At 36.9% G+C, this 23,214-nt stretch overlaps 1 protein-coding gene across 2 annotated transcripts in view; it reads left to right on the forward strand.

The window, feature by feature from the left end:
- The window catches only part of PPP2R3A (protein phosphatase 2 regulatory subunit B''alpha), a 165,253-nt gene that overhangs the window by 3,354 nt on the left and 138,685 nt on the right, over positions 1-23,214 (forward strand). Inside the window, exon 1 of one of the 2 annotated variants that reach the window (XM_065876146.1) lies at positions 21,907-22,328. The exons of the other annotated variant lie outside the window; for it this stretch is intronic. Coding sequence (XP_065732218.1) covers positions 22,197-22,328 — 132 coding nt within the window. The 5' untranslated portion in view covers positions 21,907-22,196. Of the gene's footprint in view, positions 1-21,906; positions 22,329-23,214 lie in introns of those variants that run through there. 2 annotated transcript variants of the gene reach the window in all.

The raw sequence follows: 23,214 nt of genomic DNA on the forward strand, positions 1-23,214 counted from the left end.
CAAGTTAAAAAACAAGTTACTTATTATTTTAGCATTAATGTTTTCATTGGAACAGGAAAAAATGCATATTGTGATCAGAATAAATTTTACCTCGTATTTGTTTTGTGGCTGTTGTTCTCCTGTGCACATTTTTAGTTACTAGTGACACTAAAGTTTAAAACAATAACTACTTAAGGTTATTAAATAATTTAGGTCTAAAGATCCTCAAGTGTTCACTGAGCATTTCTGTGAAGTCTCTGTGTGAGCCTCCTCATTCATTGATTCACAGATGGTAATATCTTTAGTTAATGTGAGTCAGTGCTGGGGGGAGGAACTATGGAAATTAATTATAAAAATAAGAAAAAAATCCTTTCATGTACATAAGCAATACTGATGTGCTTAATATTTTAGAAAGAAAAGAAAATGCCTATATAGCAACCTCAAAATGGTAATAACAGAAGATCTAACAGTATTTGTGATCTGAGCCATGCCAAGATATTTAGATGTATTTTCTCACTATTTCCCCATTAAAAAAAAGTCTACTTTCTCTGATGACATATTCCAATGTCTCACAGCCACTCTAGCCAGAAACTCTTACTGTAATATAGTGTTTTGAATTTTATTTAACCCTCTTGCCCCATTATCTTCTGTGAAAAAAGGAGACAAAATTCTTCTAGGAGAGGTGGGCTACAGAAAGCAGAAAATGTGAACTTGAAGCCAAGAAGAGGTCCTGTGCAGCACCTCTCCTGTGTCCCTGGTTGACAGCTCATAAGTGGGTCTCCAATCTACGTACAGCTACCTGAAAATGACACAATGGCCTCTAATGAGCTCCCCAGTTTTTTGACAAGTATGGACTGAAGTCAAAATCATATTAAAAGACTCTCCCATAGGTCTTTTAAATAAGTTCCAATATCATAGAATAAAATTTGATGAGATTTCTTCTTTTTTTCCCCCCAGAGGTACATAATTTTTTTTTAATTGAGGTATAATTGACATATTAGTTTCAGGTGTACAACATAACAACTTGATATTTGTATACACTGTGAAATAATCACCACAATAAGTCTTATTACCATCCATCACCATTATAATTTTTATTTCTTTATTGAGATATTGAGATATCTTCTTAATGAAAGTTGAAAAAGTAATTCATGAAAAGCTAATTTAAAGAAACAGGTAATATAAAATGTTTAATTCAGGAATGTACTTAATGCAAGAAAACAAAACCATTCTTCCTTGCCTCCTACCTTTTCATTTTTTTTGTCTTTCTTTTCTTCTTATGAAATATTTTAAATCAGGAGATGGCAAACGTTTTCTATAAAGGGCCAAATAGTAAATATCTTAGGCTTTGCAGGTCACAAGTTCTCTGTCACATAGTCTTCTTTGTTGTTTGTTTGTTTAAACAACCTTTTAATAATATAAAACCATTCTTAGCTCCAAGTCTTAAAAAATGGGCAGTGGGCCAGATTTGGCCCACAGACTAGTTTTTCAACCCTTATTTTAAACAAATAGAAAAGTATTGTGAATGGTAGAAAAAGCATTCTTATTACTCACCACTTAGCTTTGTCAAATCTTAATGTTTTGCCATAGCTTTGTTTCAGATCTTTGTTTTACTTAATATTTTCGTTAATATCATCATCATTTAATAAAAGGTCATCTCAGATATAGTTGAAATCCCTAGGGCTCCCCTCCCCAGTATTCTCTCCCCTTTCCAGAAGTAACCACTTCTTGAAGTGTCAATATTTATCTCCTGCAAGCTTTTTTTTTTAAACGTTTTTTAAATTTTATTTATTTATTTATTTTTGTCTGCATTGGGTCTTCGTTGCTGCGCGCGGGCTTTCTCTAGTTGCAGTGAACGGGGGCTACTCTTCATTGCAGTGTGCGGGCTTCTCATTGCGGTGGCTTCTCTTGTTGTGGAGCGTGGGCTCAGTAGTTGTGGCACATAGGAGTAGTTGCCTCGTGGCATGTGGGATCTTCCTGGATCAGGCTTGAACCTGTGTCCCCTGCATTGGCAGGTGGATTCTTAACCACTCTGTCATCAGGGAGGTCCCATACTGCAAGTTTTTATACAGTATCGTTGGTCATGTTTTTATTATTGTATTAAAAAAATGAACAGAAAGTAGCAGAAAATAAAATCAGAGAGGTAGGTTAGGGCCAGCTTACGAATGACCTTCCTTGTATGCTATGCTAAAGAGTTTGTTCTACAAAAAAGAAGCAGACTCTGGGCTTCCCTGGTGGCGCGGTGGTTGGGGTCCGCCTGCCGATGCAGGGGATGCGGGCTCGTGCCCCGGTCCGGGAGGATCCCACATGCCGTGGAGCGGTTGGGCCTGTGAGCCATGGCCGCTGAGCCTGCGCGTCCGGAGCCTGTGCTCCGCAACGGGAGAGGCCACAGCAGTGAGAGGCCCGCGTACCACAAAAAAAAAAAAAAAAAAAAAAAGAAGCAGACTCACAGATATAGAGAACAAACTAGTGGTTGCCACAGTGGGGAGAGGGAAGCGGGGAGGGGCAATATAGGGTTGGGGGAGTAAGAGGTATAAACTACTAGGTATAAAATAAGCTACAAGGATATATTGTGCAACATGGGGAATATAGCCAATATTTTATAATAACTATAAATGGAATATAACCTTTAAAAATTGTGAATTACTATATCATACACCTGTAACTTACATAATATTGTACAGCAACTATACTTCAATTTTTAAAAAAAGAGTTTGTTCTAAGGCAGTGAGGCACTAAAGGAGACTTTAAAGCAGAGGAGTCCCACAAATACAGTTTTTTAAGAATAATAATTTTTTAAAGAATAATAAATTAAGGCTTTTATTTTTTCAACATTTTGGACAGTCAAAAATTTTCCAGCTGTTCAAAACATTTCAAGTAAAAGACTTACGTAAGGGGCATGTAGGAATTGCTTTTATATGACATTGATGATTATCCCTGAGAAGAAAGATTGACTTGACAATATTATATATAATTAATATTTTAATACATATGTATTTCAAAATAATTTCTCACAAGGAACAGTATTTGTTGTCCAGAAATACTATTCAAACCTATATTGGGAGAGGGAGTCAAATAGAAAATACTAGGAGGATGTTGAGAGATTGATAAAGAGGATATTGGTCTAAATCAGGGGTCAGCAACCTGTGGCCCATGGACCAAATGGGACCTGCCACCTGTGTTTGTAAATAGTTTTATTGGAACACAGCTAAAGTCCTTCACTTACATATGGTCTATGACTGCTCTTGTGCTTTGCCTACTAAGCTGAGTAGTTACAACAGAGACCTTAAAGCCTAATATATTTACAATCTGGCCGTTTACAGAAAATGTTTGCTAATTCTTAGTCTAGGTATTATTTCATAGTAGATCAGCAAAACAGACTTTTGATAAGGTTCAGTGTGATATTTTGTTAAAGACATTGGAAATCTTGGAAACATCATTAAATATCAATAGCAAAAACTACCAATGATGGATGGCAGTAAAACAGTGTACCAGTAGAAACAGAAAAGTGAGTAAGCGCAGTTTCAGAATCCTTCATCATGGGTTCTGATCTACACAGCTTCCTCCCCTTTCCTCTCCAGTCACTACCTATCTCTGACTTTTCCACTTAAGATAGATTCCTTTTTTTTTTAACATCTTTATTGGAGTATAATTGCTTTACAATGTTGTGTTCGTTTCTGCTGTATAAAAAAGTGAATCAGCTATACATACACATATAGCCACATATCCCCTCTCTCTCGCATCTCCCTCCCACCTTCCCTATCCCACCCCTCTAGGTGGTCACAAAGCACCGAGCTGAACTCCCTGTGCTATGTGGCAAAACAGATTCCTTTTCATCCCCTGTCTTATTGCCTGTTCTTTTTTCCTTTTCTTTGCTCATGAACTCTCTCACTGTGTCAAGTTATCTATATCATTGGTCAACAAATGAGTGTTTGCCTGTGTACGTACATTTTTCACAAAGACTCTAAGTGACAGGAAACAATCCTGTAGGTCCTAGAATAGCTGAGATGTTATTCAGATGGGTCTGAAATGAGTTAAACAGAAGAGAACAGTATGTTTTCACTTATATGTAGAATCTAAAAAATTAAAGCAAATGAATGAATATAACGAAACAGACTCACAGATACAGAGAACAAACTAGTGGTTACCAGTGGGTGGAGGGGTGGGAGATAGAGCAAGATAGGGGAAGGGGGTTAAGAGGTACAAACTACTAAGGAGAAAATAAAGAAGCTACAAGGATATATTGTACAGCATCGGGAATGTAGCCAATATTTTATAATAACTAAGTGGAGTATAATCTATAAAAATACCAAATCACTATGTTGTACACCTGAAACTAATATAATATTGTAAATCAACAATACTTCAATTTAAAAATAAGAAGAACAGCTTGTAGAGGAGAGAAAGGAGGTGTGGCTGAGGTTTCAAAGGGTTTCATAATAACAAATGGGTGAATTACTTAGGACATGTTTTGACATGGGACATTAAAAAATTTTTTAAACACTGAGAAAAATTGTACTGCTTTGGAAGTTCACGTAATAAATGATATTTTAATTCCATGTTTTATTACCTCCAGCAGATGGTATTACATTTGTTTCTGGTCTGTTTTTAGCCTTATGGGGCAATAACCTGTTGGCTATTATTCACAGGTTAAAATAATAAACCCTTGCCTCCCCTGAAAATTATTTACTTTTACTTAATTTTAGTAAAAACAAAGCCAGGGGGAAATTTCCATTACTGCTTGTCTCAATGGAAAGAGTGGAGGGCAGGGGGAAGAATTCTTCAATGAAAGAGGAAGATTTTTTTTTAAGCTATACTATAATATTTAAATCTAGTGAAACCATACAAATTTCACTAATTGAGGGGGAAACCTGTCTGAATTACTAGAAAGTACAAATTAAAATTTTAATGTTTAATTTTTTTAAAAAAACTATTAATTTCAAGATTAAAGAGTAAAACTATTATCAGAGTATTGCCAGGTGTGAACTTTAGCTGGATCTATCTTAATAATGTGGTAAAGATCATTCATAGTTGTTAAAAAATGATTAAAGAAGACAACTTAGGTGATCAAACAGACTTTATTTAACACTTCATGAAGTAGAATCTCCTTTTGGAGAGTGGCAAAATGGAGTGGAAGGCAAGAAGCTTTTATAGGATAAAAAATGAAGAAAAAGGAAGAGGCAAATATCTGATTGGCTGGGGCCCCATAGTCAACCTTGTTTGGGGTGAGAAGGCCCACAGTTGGCTTGGCATTTGGGGATTAGCTGACTGAATATACAACATTTTTGGTCAAGTGGACCATTTACAGGGACACATAAGTTATCCAAGTTTTGGTTTGATGACATGGCAGAAGCAGCTCCATCTTGAGCCTAGAAGTTTATTTCAACATAGTTAATACATTATCGGTATGCAAAACGGAGGTTGCTAAAATGCTTTAAAATGCTTTTAAAAAGATAGTTTCTAAATAGCTTAAGCATGTACTGTGTACAGCACACAGTTGGGGATAAAGATAAATCAGACATCGTAAGCTTTGTGGAGCTCACAGTCTAGTAGGAGAGATGAGCTATTTACTGTGATGCAAAGTAGAAAGAATGGATTCCATGAGAGAGATAAGTGAAGTGCTACAGAGTTCAGAGGATGGAGAGAGAGATCCCAGCTTGTGGAATTCAAGGAAGTTTCTCTGGAGGAAATAGCATTTGGATGTGGATACCCTACTCTTATCCAATTAATTTACTTAAGGTCCTAAATGTTGGTGTTATTACAGTGTTAATGATACTAAGGGTAGAGGTTTATTTCTCACATTGGCTTAGACCATTTCCATACTGTTCCAAGACATCAAAATGTACCTTAGTCTTCTCCATCTATCTTACAAATATAAGCCTTTGGTCCCAGGAGAAGCCAATAAGGGAGGCTAGATGGATAGATCATAAATCCATTGTTTCTCTCAAACCCAGGCTCTCTGGTAGTCTAATCTCGATGATCAAGGGCAAACGAAATGGGCTTAACAGAACTCCCCTTCCAAGAGAGTATAAAGGGAAATATCAGGCTGCTGTGCTTATATTATTTCAATTTCCAAGTTAGTAGAATTCATACTAATAAAGTAAAGGGTTAAATGGGTGGGACCCATCTCCCATCATTTTTCTGCAGTTTTTAAGTCAGACTTTAAGCAGACATTCTATCTCACAACCTAATTCGTACCTTATCTTCTCTTTAACCACTTCAGACTCCAAAATTGTAATCTCCGGCTCCCAAACATACCCCTATTAAAAATGTAAGCACATGCAGAGAGATTTATGAATTCCTCTCAAGTTTCTTTGCCTGAGCCACTATCCTCTATTGGCCTTTATTTAGCAAATGGTAGCGTTAAATAAGTATTTATTGAATGAATAAACAAAAAAGTGAATGAATAATCAGATGAAGGATTTTTGCTTGTCTGCTTTGCCTCCTTCTCAAATGGAAACTCTGCCCTCTTGCCTGAAGGCCATCTCTTTCCCGGCCCTTGGCTTCTCAAGGATGCATGCAAAAGGACCTGACATAAGGTTCCCTTCTAGGACTTGAGGGTGGTGCCTCAGCAAGACTCAAATATATCACCCAGACCTCTGGCCTCTTAATTCCTCTAGATTTTAACACCTAAAAACCTATGGTGTTCTGGGGAAAATGCCATCACCTTCCCTGGCAAGAGGGGAGAACCCCATTAAAAGTGTAGATCATTTTACCTTATCGCAGGATGGAAATTTCTTGATTATAGACTGTAGGCATTTTGAGGAGAGGGTGCTCCCTTATTAACCATTGCACCCTCAAGCCCTAGTGTAGTACCTCCATATACAAGCTGTTTGTTTAAATCTTGAAAATTCCTTTTCCCCATTCTCAGAAGTCCTATCTTCATCCCCATGGATTTAGGTTGGAAAAGAACTTTTCTGGACACTTAATTTCAGTACAATTGTTTGTTTTTGTTTGTTTGTTTTTGGATGCCCAAGAGGGTCAGAGTAATCTTTTAAGGTGGGAAGGATTTACACTTATTACTAGCACTCACTTTGTTTTTTCTGACCCTGATCAGGAATATGTGTCTGAGATACCATTCCAGCGGCAATAATGGGCCTTCCTAGGTTAATGATCTAACATTACGGTTTTTTCAAAGTTTAGATATTATATTCTATAATTTCATATATATTTAAATGCAGAATAATTATGTAAATAAATAAAATTGTATCAAAGCACACTTTTGGAACCTTATTAAAAGTTTCTTCTGGAGCATTTCTCTTTTTACTTTCTAGGTTTGTATCCATGCCTTCATTAAGATGAACCAGCCATGTCATTGAGGGAAAATGTTTCTTCTCCCCCAGCTTTATAGGTGCTGACGGTTTCTTGAGTTCAGTGCTGGAAATGTTTGACTAGAAATCAAAACACTCAAATAGGAAACCATTCTCCCTTCTACTTCATTAACCACCATGTAGATTAATAAAAGTAAAAAGGGATCTGGCCAGGGACAAATATAAATTTGCAGAATGAGTTCAGCCAGTGTTCCTCCTCCACCTTTAATGTCTTCTGAGATCAGGTCCTTTTGCATCTCCATCCATTCTAATTAATCAACATCACTTATCTCAGATATGTCCCCACCTGTATTCAAAAGAATATGATATGTATGTACTAATGTAGAAAAATGGTCACAATAAATAGATAAAAATATAAATTGCAAAACAGATGTACCAATGTGATCTCTTTTTGTTATTGATATGTCTGTATGTACACAAAAAAATGGGGAGGGGTAAATATGCTCCCAATTATGCATGTTCCTCTAGAAGTAAAATGCGAGACCCAGATATCCAGGTACTTCTGCTAAGTATAGCCCCCCCTACAGCCTCCAGAACAGGAGTGAAAAGGAGCTCCCAGAGCTCAGATTGCTCCTCGGTTCCCCTCACCATTTCTGCCTTAAGACCATCAGGACTAATCTGATATGCCCTTCATCCCTGTTTACATTAGTCACCAGGGAAATCTAGGAATCCAGATCATCACTTTCCTCCTCACCCTACTCTTGTACATCCCCTTTTCTGAGCCCAGCCCTGAAATCCTTTCACCATGCCCTCTTGATCATCCACTGGCAAAATGTCCTAGGTCATCAAACTCTTTTCTAAACATTCCCTTTACCTTCTTGTTCTAACTGAAACCTGTTTCTCCCTAAGAGTACTATAGCCATGTGAAATGATGGCACTTTTCTTTCCCACTCCACCCCCTGTCTCACTGGATCTAGAGGGAGCAGTAAATGTTCTTACATTTCATTGCAGCTTCCAGGCTATTCTTTTTCCCACCTCTCTGAAACTACCCTCCCTCAACTTTGAGCTAATGTCATCAGACTTGCCACCCACTACCCCTCCTTGATTTTAGTCATCTACCACCCCCAGGTCCCTTCCCTTATTTCCTGAAGATTTTAATTCCTGGCTGTATGACACTTTCCAATACTACTTGCTAACATTCTTGTGAGTTTTCAGTAGATGAAGCATTCAGTACATGCTTCTCAGTTCTTTGATCTCTCCTCCAGTGAGCTTGTCCTCTGCCCTTCTTTAGCTACTCATTCTCTAGTCCTTTGTTTATGTCAGTGGCTTTAAAAGTATGGTTCCCAACTAACAGCATTAGCATCACCTGGGAGCTGGATAGAAATGCATATCCTCAGGCCCCAGCCCAGGCCTACTAAATTAAAACTCTGAGGTTGAGGCCCAGCAACCTGTGCTTTAACAAGCCCTTTAGGTGATTCTCATACATGATCTTGTTTGAGAACCACTGTCATAGTTCATCATTAAAATCACTCTCTGAATGTACTCTGTTTCCATGCCTTGCCTTCATTTTGTGGTACTCATCTGGGAAAACTCCAACTCATGTTAAATGTGTTTCTGTCTACTCTGGGCTTTTATTTGTGCAGCTGACCTTGACTGGAGAATATCACACAACCATACTGAGTGGTCTTGTGTTAAATTTATGACTGCCAACATACAGTGCACCTTTAGCACTCTGGCAGTCCTACTACATTTCCCTATTCCCTCACTTTCCCGCTCTGCAAATGACTCTTTCGTAGTTTCTTCTCTGTCCTCTAACATCTCCTCTTCCATCCTTGCCCTCAGCGAATTACTTTGGTTCCTATTTTACTGAGAAAACTGAAGCAATACGAGGAGACCTGTAGCCACCCACCTAGCCATATCAGTACCTATATACTTTCCCTTCCCTTCTGTTGCTGTGCATATACAGTCCGGGCACCTTTCTAAGGCCATCCTCTATACTTGTGCTCTAGATCCCCTCCTCTCCCATCAACCCAGGGACACTCCTCCAGTGATTGACCCTTTTCTCCCCTGCAGTCATCAGTTTTTTCCCTTTGATCATTCTGTCAGCAGATAAACATACAACAATTCTGCCCTCTTTAAAACCAGGCATCCAAAAGGCACTTTGACATCCAAAAGACACAGCTCCATCAGTACATTTGCAACATAATGCTCAGCCCTAGGGTCCTTGACCATCAATTCTAGCCTTCTCTCTTTTTTTTTTTTTACATCTTTATTGGAGTATAATTGCTTTACAATGGTGTGTTAGTTTCTGCTTTATAACAAAGTGAATCAGCTATACATACATCCTCATATCTCCTCCCTCTTGCGTCTCCCTCCCACCCTCCCTATCCACCCCTCTAGGTGGTCACAAAGCACTGAGCTGTGCTATGTGGCTGCTTCCCACTAGCTATCTATTTTACATTTGGTAGTGTATATATGTCCATGCCACTCTCTCACTTCGTCCCAGCTTACCCTTCCCCCTCCCCGTGTCCTCAAGTCCATTCTCTATGTCTTTATTCCTGTCCTGCCCCTAGGTTCTTCATAACCTTTTTTTTTTTTTAGATTCAGATTCCATATGTATGTGTCAGCATACAGTATTTGTTTTTCTCTTTCTGACTTACTTCACTCTGTATGACAGACTCTAGGTCCATCCACCTCACTACAAATAACTCAATTTCGTTTCTTTATATGGCTGAGTAGTATTCCATTGTATATATGTGGCACATCATCTTTATCCATTCATCTGTTGATGGACACCTAGGTTGCTTCCATGTCCGGGCTATTGTAAATAGAGCTGCAGTGAACATTATGGTACGTGACTTTTTTTTTTCTTTTCCTATGTTTTCCTCTAAGAGTTTTATACTGTCCAGTCTTACATTTAGGTCTCTAATCCATTTTGAGTTTATTTTTGTGTATGGTCTTAGGGAGTGTTCTAATTTCATTCTCTTAACGTAGCTTTCCAGTTTTCCCAGCACCACTTATAGAAGAGACTGTCTTTTCTCCATTGTATATCCTTGCCTTCTTTGTCATAGATTAGTAGACCACAGGTGCGTGGGTTTATCTCTGGGCTTTCTATCCTGTTCCATTGATCTATATTTCTTTTTGTGTGCCAGTACCGTACTGTCTTGATTACTGTAGCTTTGTAGTGTAGTCTGAAGTCAGGGAGTCTGATTCCTCCAGGTGCATTTTTTTCCCTCGAGACTGCTTTGGCTATTCGGGGTCTTTTGTGTCTCCATACAAATTTTAAGATTTTTTTTGTTCTAGTTCTGTAAAAAAGACATTGGTAATTTGATAGGGATTGCATTGAATCTGTAGATGGCTTTGGGTAATATAGTCATTTCACAATATTGATTTTTCCAATGCAAGAACATGGTATATCTCTCCATCTGTTTTTATCATCTTTAATTTCTTGGATCAGTGTCTTATAGTTTTCTGTATACAGGTCTTTTGTCTCCCTAGGTATTTTATTCTTTTTGTTGCAATGGTAAGTGGGAGTGTTTCCTTAATTTCTCTTTCAGATTTTTCATGATTAGCGTATAGGAAAGCAAGAGATTTCTATGCATTAATTTTGTATCCTGCAACTTTACCAAATTTCATTGATTAGCTCTAGTAGTTTTCTGGTAGCATCTTTAGGCTTCTCTATGTATAGTATCATAACATCTGCAAACAGAGACAGTTTTACTTCTTCTTTTCCAATTTTTATTCCTTTTATTTATTTTTCTTCTCTGATTGCCGTGGCTAGGACTTGCAAAACTATGTTGAAGAATAGTGGTGAGAGTGGACATCCTTGTCTTGTTCCTGATTTTAGAAGAAATGCTTTCAGTTTTTCCCATTAAGAATGATGTTTGCTGTGGGTTTGTCGTATATGGCCTTTATTATGTTGAGGTAGGTTCCCTCTATGCCCACTTTCTGGGGAGTTTTTATCATAAATTGGTGTTGAATTTTGTCAAAAGCTTTTTCTGCATCTATTGAGATGGTCTTATGGTTTTTCTTCTTCAATTTGTTAATATGGTGTATCACATTGATTTTGAGGATATTGAAGAATCCTTGCATCCTTGGGGTAAATCTCACTTGATCATGGTGTATGATCCTTATAATGCATTGTTGGATTCTGTTTGCGAGTATTTTGTTGAGGATTTTTGCATCTGTATTCATCAGTGATATTGGACTGTAATTTTCTTTTTTTGTAGTATCTTTGTCTGGTTTTGGTATCAGGGTGATGGTGGCCTTGTAGATGAGTTTGGGAGTGTTCCTTCCTCTGCAGTTTTTTGGTAGAGTTTGAGAAGGATGGGTGTTAGCTGTTCTCTAGATGGTTGATAGAATTCACCTGTGAAGCCATCTGGACCTGGACTTTTGTTTGTTGGAAGATTTTTAATCACAGTTTCAATTTCATTACTTGTGATTGGTTGGTTCCTATTTTCTGTTTCTTCCTGTTTCAGTCTTGGAAGGTTATATACATTTCTAAGAATTTATCCATTTTGTCCAGGTTGTCCATTTTATTGGCATAGAGTTGCTTGTAGTAGTCTCTTAGGATGCTTTGTATTTCTGCGGTGTCTGTTGTAACTTCTCCTTTTTCACTTCTGATTTTCTTGATTTGAGTTCTCTCCCTCCTGATGAGTCTGGCTAATGGCTTCTCAATTTTGTTTATCTTCTCAAAGAACCAGCTTTTAGTTTTATTTATTTTTACATCTTTATTGGAGCATAATTGCTTTACAATCGAGTGTTAGTTTCTGCTTTATAACAAAGTGAATCAGTTATACATATACATATGTTCCCATATCTCTTCCCTTTTGCGTCTCCCTCCCTCCCCAGCTTTTAGTTTTATTGATCTTTGCTATTGTTTTCTTTGTTTCTATTTCATTTATTTTTGCTCTGATCTTTATGATTTCTTTCCTTCTGATAACTTTGGGTTTTGTTTGTTCTTCTTTCTCTAGTTCCTTTAGGTGTGATGTTACATTGTTTATTTGAGATTTTTCTTGTTTCTTGAGGTAGGATTGTATTGCTATAAATTTCCCTCTTAGAACTGCTTTTGCTGCATCCCATAGGTTTTGAATCATCGTGTTTTCATTGTCATTTGTCTCTAAGTATTGTTTGATTTCCTCTTCGATTTCTTCAGTGATCTCTTGGCTATTTAGTAGCGCATCATTTAGCCTCCATGTGTTTGTGTTTTTTTATGTTTTTTTCCCTGTAACCAATTTCTAATCACATAGCATCATAGTCAGAAAAGATACTTGATATGATTTCAATTTTCTTAAATTTACTGTGGCTTGATTTGTGACCCAAGATGTGATCTATCCTGGAGAATGTTCTGCGTGCACTTGAGAAGAAAGTGTAATATGCTGTTTTTGGATCGAATGTCCTATAAATATCAATTAAATCTATCTGGTTTATTTTGTCATTTAAAGCTTGTGTTTCCTTATTAATTTTCTGTTTGGATGATCTCTCCATTGGTGTAAGTGAGGTGTTAAAGTCCCCCACTATTTTTGTGTTACTGTCAATTTTCTCTTTTATAGCTGTTAGCAATTGCCTTATGTATCAAGGTGCTCCTTTGTTGGGTGCATATATATTTATAATTGTTATATCTTTTTCTTGGATTGATCCCTTGATCATTATGTAGTGTCCTTCCTTGTCTTTTGTAACATTATTTTAAAGTCTATTTTATCTGATATGAGTATTGCTACTCCAGCTTTCTTTTGATTTCCATTTGTGTGGCATATCTTTTTCCATCCCCTCACTTTCAGTCTGTTTGTGTCCCTAAGTCTGAAGTGGGTCTCTTGTAGACAGCATATATATGGATCTTGTTTTTGTATCCATTCAGCGAGCCTGTGTCTTTTGGTCAGAGCATTTAATCCATTCCCGTTTAAGATAATTATCAATATGTATGTACCTATTACCATTTTCTTAATTGTTATGGGTTTGTTTTTGTAGGTCCTTTTCTTCTCTTGTGTTTCCCACTTAGAGAAATTCCTTTAGCATTTGTTGTAGAGCTGGTTTGGTGGTGCTGAATTCTCTTAGCTTTTGCTTGTCTAAAGCTTTTGATTTCTCCATTATATCTGAATGAGATCCTTGCCGGGTAGAGTATCTTGGTTGTAGGTTCTTCCCTTTCATCTCTTTAAATACATCATGCCACTCCCTTCTGGCTTGTAGAGTTTCTGCTGAGAAATCAGCTGTTAACCTTATGGGAGTTCCCTTGTATGTTATTTTTCCCTTGTTGCTTTTAATAATTTTTCTTTGTCTTTAATTGTTGTCAGTTTGATTACTGTGTGTCTTGGCAAGTTTCTCCTTGGGTTTATCCTGCCTGGGACTCTCTGCACTCCCTGGACTTGGGTGGCTATTTCTTTTCCCATGTTAGGGAAGTTTTTGACTATAATTTCTTCAAATATTGTCTCTGGTCTCTTAGGCTGTCTTCATTTCTTTTTATTCTTTTTACTTTATTCTGTTCCATGGCAGTGAATTCCACCATTCTGTCTTCCAGGTCAGTTATCCGTTCTTCTGCCTCAGTTATTCTGCTATTGATTCCTTCTAGTGTAGTTTTCATTTCAGTTATTGTATTGTTCATCTCTGTTTGTTTGTTCTTTAATTCTTCTAGGTGTTTGTCCTTTAAGTCTTCTAGGTCTTTGTTAAACATTTCTTGCATCCCTCAATCTTTGCCTCCATTCTTTTTCCGAGGTCCTGTATCATCTTCACTATCATTATTCTGAATTCTTTTTCTGGAAGGTTGCCTATCTCCACTTTATTCAGTTGTTTATCTGGGGTTTTATCTTTTTCCTTCATCTGGTACATAGCCCTCTGCCTTTTCATCTTGTCTGTCTTTCTGTGAATATGGGTTTTGTTCCACAGGACGCAGGATTGTAGTTTTCTTGCTTCTCACATGACTTTTTGAATTACGGTTTTCTCAGGGTATATGCCCAGTAGTGGGATTGCTGGGTTGTATGGTAGTTCAATTGTTAGTTTTTTAAGGGACCTCCATACTGTTCTCCGTAGTGGCTGTATCAATTTACATTCCCACCAGCAGTGCAAGAGGGTTCCCTTTTCTCTACACCCTCTCCGGCATTTATTTTTTGTTGATGGCTACTCTGACTGGTGTGAGGTGATACCTCATTGTAGTTTTGATTTGCATTTCTGTAACGATAAGTGATGTTGAGCATTCTTTCATGTGTCTGTTGGCAATCTGTATATCTTCTTTGGCAAAATGTCTATTTAGGTCTTCTGCCCATTTTTGGATTGGGTTGTTTGTTTTTTGATATTTAGCTGCCTGAGCTGCTTGTAAATTTTGGAGATTAATCCTTTCTCAGTTGCTTTATTTGCAAATACTTTCTCCCATTCTGAGGGTTGTCTTTTCATCTTGCTTATGGTTTCCTTTGCTGTGCAAAAGCTTTTACGTTTCATTAGGTCCCATTTGTTTATTTTTATATTTCCATTTCTCTAGGAGGTGGGTTAGAAAGGATCTTGTTGTGATTTATGTCATAGAGTGTTCTGCCTATGTTTTCCTCTAAGAGTTTTATAGTGTCTGGCCTTACATTTAGGTCTTTAATCCATTTTGAGTTTATTTTTGTGTATGGTGTTAGGGAGTGTTCTAATTTCATCCTTTTACATGTAGCTGTCCAGTTTTCCCAACACCACTTATTGAAGAGGCTATCTTTTCTCCATTGTATATTCTTGCCTCCTTTACCAAAATTAAGGTGACCATATGTGCGTGGGTTTATCTCTGAGCTTTCTATCCTGTTCCATTGATCTGTATTTCTGTTTTTGTGCCAGTACCATACTGTCTTGATTACTGTAGCTTTGTAGTATAGTCTGAAGTCAGGGAGCCTGATTCCTCCAGCTCCATTTTTTGTTCTCAAGATTGCTTTGGCTATTTGGGGTCTTTTGTGTTTCCATACAAATTGCGAAGTTTTTTGTTCTAGTTCTGTGGAAAATGCCATTGGTAGTTTGATAGGGATTGCACTGAATCTGTAGATGGCTTTGGATAGTATAGCCATTTTCACAATATTGATTCTTCCAATCCAGGAACATGGTATATCTCTCCATCCGTCTGTGTCATCTTTGATTTCTGTCATCAGTGTCTTACAGTTTTCTGAGTACAGGTTTTTTACCTCCTTAGGGAGGTTTATTTCTAGGTATTTTATTCTTTTTGTTGCAGTGGTAAATGGGGGTGTTTCCTTAATTTCTCTTTCAGATTTTTCATCATTAGTGTATAGGAATGCAAGAGATTTCTGTGCATTAATTTTGTATCCTGCTACTTATGAAATTCATTGATTAGCTCTAGTAGTTTTCTGGTAGCATCTTTAGGATTCTCTATACATATCATGTCATCTGCAAACACTGACAGCTTTACTCTTCTTTTCCCATTTGGATTCCTTTTATTTCTTTTTCTTCTCTGATTGCTGTGGCTAATACTTCCAAAACTGTGTTGAATAATAGTGGTGAGAGTGGGCATCCTTGTCTTGTTCTGATCTTAGTGGAAATGGTTTCTGTTTTTCACCATTGACAGCGATGTTGGCTGTGGGTTTGTCATATATCAGCTTTCTTTTTTGACATCTCTTAATTCATCCCTCACCCAAAATCCTGAGACATCACACACATGTAAACCTCCAACAAAGACATTGGGGCAACTGATTTTATAGTAGTGTCACCATGCATTCACTGATATTCAACATGGCAGTGTCGGTGGATTGGAAACCCTATATTCCTTCGAACTTGAGTTGTCTAACATGTTTTTAGGCCAAAATTGAATTCTTATGCTCCATAATGAACAGTCTCTACTTGAAGTAATTACTGAAGGAAGAAGAAAGGCAGACTAAGAAGTACAGAACTCTATGAACCAGAAATTCCAGTTATCCAAGAATTATAATATGTAATAATTTTAGGTTCTTAATTATCTCTGCCTGCCCCAGATCGTAGAAGAGCATCTACCCCTAAGTATTAGGAACACTGAGAGTTAAAAATATTAGATTTATGGGTTCTTTTTCCTATGGAATGTGTTCCTGTCATTTGGAGGAGTTGAAGCAAGACACAAAAATGCTTAATTAGATGTCCTCCTGTTTTGCTACAACCAATGAGGTTAAGGCTAGAGGAGCAAAGAAACCATGGATCACCACCAACATCAACCACCAGCCTCCTTCCCCCACTCCAGTGTTGCATTACTAAAAGTAAAATAACATTCGTGACACAAAGTAAGCTATTAATTAGACAATGAGAAAACACCAAGTTGGAGCATAAAGGAGGATATAAAAATTTAGCATTAAGAATAATTAGCTTATAATCAATTTCCTCTATTAAAGCTTATTTACAATGATATTTTAAATAAAGTCTATGATTCCAAGTTATTATTAGCTTTTTTAACTGCTCTGCCAGTTAGAGCCAAGATGAGAAAGGCTTTTTTAAGTTGAGATGTAATAGTACAAAATTCACCCTTTTTAAAGTGCCTAATTCAGAATCACTATATTTGATACCCGTTACTTATATAATATTGTACATCAACTGTACCTCAGTTAAACTATATGCCCTATAGTGTTCATTGTATCACTTTATGTTTCTACATCAATAAAATACAATCACACACACAAAAAGTGCATAATTCAATAGATTTTAGTATATTCAACAAGATTTTGTAACCATCAGCACCAACTCCAGGACGTTTTCATCATCCCACAAAAAAATCTGTATTCATTAGCAGTCACTCCCCATTCCCCCCTCCCTCCAACCCCTGGCAATCACTAATCTTTCTTCTGTCTCCATAGATTTGCCTGTTCTGGACATTTCATGTAAACAGAATCATACCGTATGTGGTCTTTTGTGTCTGGCTTCTTTCACTTAGCATAATGCTTTAAAGATTTATCATGTAGCATGTATCAGTACTTCATTCCTTTTTATGGTTAAATAATATCCCATTGTATGAATATACCACATTTTGTTTATCCATTAATCAACTGATGGACATTTCAGTTGTTTCTACTTTTTGGCTACTGTGAATAACACTGCTCTGAACATTCATGTACAAATTTTTGTGTAGACAGAAAAAGGCTTCTGATTTAGCTTTTTTTTTCAAAACAGCCAGCTTCCTTTTTAAAATCAGAAGTACCCTCTTGATGTAGCGTAACTTCCTCTTTCATATGTAACTTTTTTTTCCCTGTAGCATCTTATGAGCAAAATCTTTTGATGTCACTTCAGAGTGACTCTCATGTCTTTCTGGACCTGATTCTTCTCACCTCAACACAGGTCCTCACAGCTGAGCTGATTTCCCAGGCTTGCTATGCTACGTGTTTCTATCACTCACTCAAATGTTCACAGTTTTGCTGCCTTGTTTATCCCAACAGGTCTTCTTAACTCTGTGGTCTTGATCAGTGCTATTATCTCAGTCTCCAAAGTCATTGTCACCTGAGGCTGGTATGACTTTACATGTTAGTTTATAAAATAAAGGCTAGACTTATTTTAGGACAACACATTGCATATATCGATACAACATTAACTGTTTAGCAGTTTTATACAAGTCAAAATAAGTGATTCATGTCTTCAGCAAATGTTCAAAATTTTCTCTATCCTGTGTAATCAACCCATTTTTTCCTTAAAACATCCCATAGAGCTGATGCTTTCTGAAGAGAGTGAATTAATATTGTATATCACCACTGTCTTCATTTTCAGAGGGGGAAGGGCAGGGAGTTATGAGAGGATTTGGAAAGCTCTAGAAAATCCATTCTGAGTTCCAAACTAAACTTCAAAGACTGAATCCTACAAAAACAATATGTTGGGTGTCACACACAGTTTTATCCTTCTATCTCCTTCCCACTGTCACCTTCCTTTAGGGTATAGGCTCTTTCTGGACTCACGCCTCAGTTCTGTAGGTCATTTCAGGACATGATAAGGGAATATCTTTTCTTGCTTGATATATTGGAGGCTATCCTTAAAACAGTTCTATAGTTTTTAGTCATTTCGGAGAGGCCAGTCTCTCGTATGTACCCCTGCCAGGGAACCTGTAAAACCCTGTAACCCTGGAATCCACCACTGAGCTGGTTCTCTTTGAGAAAGGTTATCCTTCTTGCTCAAGCATGTTTGCTCAGGGGGAACATATACGGAATGGTAACACAAGAAAGGAACCCCAGTCAAGGCAGCTGGATCTTAAGGTAACAACTGATATATCCCAGTCATTCCCACAGCAAGAGAGCACCAGTCTTTTCCATCCTCTAGTCAAGCTGTCTTAACACAGTTGCCCTGAAGACCAGGTTGGGCCCATGGTCCAGACAGGACATCCTCTGTCTGCAGGCAGTGTATGTGCATGAATGATCTGCAGGCCAAAAAGAGATGCAGGTTGCTGTGCAGGAAACACCTACTATTGGCTAGCTGTCTCGTTAGGATGGACTTCATGTATGCTGCAGAGGGCAGGAGAGAGTATCGCATGGTTTATTCCAGAAGGACATTGGGAAGACCCTTACATTCGACTCTTTCCATTATAACTGACAAACCTTCCATCTTTGCAAATTGAATTTATAAACTATATGTTTATAGTTTTCTATTCTTCCTCATTCTGTTTAGTTCCTCCCTGGAAAACCTCACCTAGAAACAGCTTTTCCCTTCCAGCCCCCAGCCCCAAGGATTGTACCACTTTCTCTGTGACTGAAGTAAAGAGAGAAGAGAGCAGATCATAGGCCGTGTTTATGTCAATAGTGAAATTCCTTGTTTGATCTTTTTCCAGTAAAGAAGAGGTCACTCTAAAAGCCATGTTCTTTGCTGCTATGTTTCAGTTATCATATACTTCTTGAAACTAACTCACATTCTTAGACTCTTTCTTGAACCAAGCAGGTATACTTCCATACAGACACAAGTAAATATGTAAAAAGCAAATAAACAAACTTCATAATAGTCTTTCTCCATCAATAACTCACTGCCACAGACCAGTTCTTTCCTAACCCCCTTTAGGGGACCTGGCCTTTCTCCCTGTGAATTTTTTGGAAAGCCATTGGATAAATAAAAACTTAGAGCTTATTTCACCATCAAAGGACATGGAGAAATGTCTTCTTCCTGCTTAAGAGGGGTAGCAGGACAGCCTCTTAACCACTGTTCTGACTTTGAAACTCCAGAGATTTATAAGAAGTAAATGAAAGTATTTGCTGTCCTTTGCTCTAAACCAACATTGTGCTAGGTGCGATGAAGAAAAAAAGGGATCACTTCTTATCTTCTTCGTATCCTCAGCACCCAGCAAAGTAACTGCACATAATAAGTGTCAGAAATATATTTGTTGAGTGATTGAATGACTTTACAATTGGCCTTACCCTGAAAAGTTTAGACACTATTGGAAAATATTGCCAGATTATAAAATATTGCAGTAGAAGCCCTTTTACCTGAACATGATTGGGATGGATAGTTACTCAATAGGGAATTGTAAACTCTATCCATGTATTCTGTAAAATGTGTATCTTAAACATTTTATTTTAACTTGGAACATTAATTATTCAGATCTTTTAATGTAGAGCCAAGCCTTTTCTTTGGAAATGAGTGTCATAATTGGAAATTGAAGTTTCATGACATCTTTTTGTAGTAAATCACACTCAGTATATTTGTTAACTGATTTCCAGAAACTTAAGTCAGTAGTGAAGCAATTTGAATGTAGTTACCTTCTAGATTTTAATGATTTTTCTCCTTTATCTCACCGATAACTAATTTTACAGCAGAAAAATTTTAGTAGTTTTTTGCCTTTACTGAGTCTTTATAAAATATTCAACTTAGGGTTTTAGTTTTAGAAATATCAACTCTCTTTTTTCCACATTCATATTTCATTAGTTTATGTAATTGAATTGAATTATTACTGTAAAAAGTACAACCAGTTTAAACAGATGGGGACAAATACAACCAACTCTTAGTAAGCATAGAACTCAACTACTGAGATAAGAAACATGAGAGCATAACAGAAACTAAACTATTAGCCATGAACCAGTAGTCCTGGGCATTGGTGGTTCTCCTATAGGTAAAATGGAGAGCATTGGTTCGTCCAGAGAATAAGTTAAGTGGAAGTCATTCAAGAAAGACTCTACAATATTTTATTAAGAGAATTGCAATAAGGGGACTTAAATAGATAATCCTTCATGAAATAGGTAAAATTTGAATTGAATTTCGAAGGATGGTTAAAGTGTGTATAATTTGAGGAGAAGGAGTATTCTCAGGAAGGGGATGAAAAGTCACACCCCTGAATCCATGGGTTGTTGTAGGAAGGGGAGAAATACAACTAAGGTGTGGCTAAAGTGAAAAAGCATTAAATCACAAGTCTAAAAACCCAGCTGCGTTCATAACAGACTTTTTTAATGTTTTAATTTGGAGGTAAATAATGAAGGAGGAATTAGAGCGTTATAGACAAGAGTGTAGGGAAAGCCACCTAGCTCAAAGAGTTAACCTGAATGAGAGAAAATTGGGGAGACAAAGGAAAGGCCCAGGTTGAAGCATTAGACCAGTGGTTTCAATGTAATCCTCTTTCAATCATAGTATATATTGAGAGCTTTCAGGTAAGATTTTGTATGAGTGGAGAATTCTACAGCTTAAAAAGAAATTTGAAAACTACAGGTTTAGGCATATAAGCCCAATATACATGTTATAAAGTGTTACCAGAATGTCTTAAAATCGAGAAAAAAAACTTAAGTTGCAGGAAACAATGGAAAACCAAAGAATTTAATTCCCAGTAAATTAGACAAAGGTTCGGCAGAAGAGAATTGTAAGCTGTTTTTGGTTTTGGGGTTTATTTGGTAATATTTGGTTTATATTTTCTAGAAGTAGAAAATCAGTATGGATTGAATAATATGGATGACTGAAAATAAATATTGAATTCTAAATATTAAACATGAGATAATACTTGAAGATTTGCTTGTAAATAACTATGAGGCAGCTATTCAATATATGATAAAATAATAGAATTTTTTTTAAATCTGAGATTTCTTGAAAGCTTAAGAAAAACGAGTCTCACAAATTCAAGATGTATTATGTCATTGCTATTTGATCATCTTTTGTACCTTTATTATAACCAAATTTCATTCACTTCTGTGTATCTAAATCTGCTTTCTTTTGGCATTCCATCATTCTTCTTTCTTAACTAACCAGTGCTTTGACAGTAAATTTTCAAATGTATCCAGAGTCATAATCACTTCAAAAAAGTATGCTTGATCACTAGATAGTCTTCTGCAAACTGACCAAAAAAAAAAAGAAAAAAGATTTGATTTTAAAATCTGAGACTAACAAATCTCTGTATATTCCTGTTTGAGGATGATAGTGTTTTTCTCCATATTTTGACTGGTTATATCTAGAAGGTTTTAGACATTTGCTTCCCTTCAAATAAGAATGTTTTTAAATTATTCTTAAAATAATAGTTTCAAATTTGAAGTGCAGCATGTTCTTTTTTTCATAAAATATTAAATAGCAAAATCAAAAATGCTCTACATGTTCTCTCCTAGCTTGAGGAGAAACTGTTTTATGTGGCTTGACACCTCATGTACTCTGAGTTTAAGAAGTTAGCATTATCTGAGAAGTCACTATTTTTAGGTCCAGCTGTAATGTTTCTAACTTTGGTGCTCAGAGTAGTGGGTGCTTCCTTTCCCAGAAGGCTCTGTATTCTCCACATGGGCAGGTCAGTTTGTCTTAAAGCTACCTACGAGGAGCAACAGGCCCATTGCAGCCCGTGTTTCTTACTTGAAAATTATGAGCAGGTCTTGGGAGCCACAGGCTGTATTTGGGAAGCAGCTGCATGTCAGTACAAGCATGGATTGTGGTCCCTGGAGGCTGGGAGAGCACAATGCTTGAACTTAATTTCTTTGGGAGATAAGAAGAAAAAAAATACCTTTCTACCTGACGAGATTGACAACTTATTAAGTCTGACTATCTTCAGAAGTGTGCTGGACAGTTTGATAAGTAAACATCCACTTTTCAAAGATGATGATCAAGGAAACATCTCTACGAAGGGACCCGGACTTAAGGGGAGAGTTAGCTTTCCTGGCAAGGGGCTGTGATTTTGTTCTCCCGTCACGGTTTAAGAAGCGGCTGAAGTCATTTCAGCAGACACAGGTTTGAAACTTGGGTGTTTCTTTTAAAATATTTTTATTACTAATAAAACCACCCAGTGAACTAACTTACAAATAATTTTACAGCTCACTTGATATTAGATCAAGGAATTAATCTGTGTCCTCTATTCAGCTATTTCCAGAAAGCTATTTGTAGAGAGATTCCAACAGGTTTAAAAATAGACCTTCTGGACCTGAAGTACAGTACTCACATTTTTCTCTTGTAGAGAGGGAATCCAGTTTTAGAGACAATTAAATACAGCTTAACAAATATTTTAGAATTTTTCATAGAAATATCTTTGAGAAGTTAGAATTTCCATGTTAAAATCCTTGTTTGTACTTTGATTCAGTAGACTTAATTTGTATTAACATACATATATCTGTAATGAATCTTTTTTAAAAAAGAATATTGATCCTGATAGTTTTTTTTTTTTTTGAAAGAACTATTTTTATACATATAGGCAGTTGTGTGTGTGTGATATACTGTGTGTAGGGAGCAAAGGATGGCAGTTACTCCTGGGTTGTGAAAGAATGTCTTCCCTCAGCTGTGAGGTTGAGTCATTTCTGCCTGCAGTGGCTGCTTGCAGAGATTGTGCTTATTTGCTTACAACTGTAGAGCCAGTGTCTCATCAAACAAGTTACCTAGCACTGAATACAATACAGATCAAGGGCCATATCAATGATGGACATCCAGAATCCAGCAAGAAACCATAGTTTTGTAGTTATTCTGACCTAAAGTAATTTCAAATTATTTGAGTGAATGATATGAAATTGCGTTTTTAAAAATAGGTCAAAAATGGTCAAATATTGGAAATGCTACAGTAACATAAGGGTACTGTTCAGAATGAATATCTAAATGATACTGTATAGGGAAAGACTGTAATGGAGAA

This window comes from Phocoena phocoena, chromosome 4 (genome assembly GCF_963924675.1).
Source record: "Phocoena phocoena chromosome 4, mPhoPho1.1, whole genome shotgun sequence".
NCBI lineage: Eukaryota > Metazoa > Chordata > Mammalia > Artiodactyla > Phocoenidae > Phocoena > Phocoena phocoena.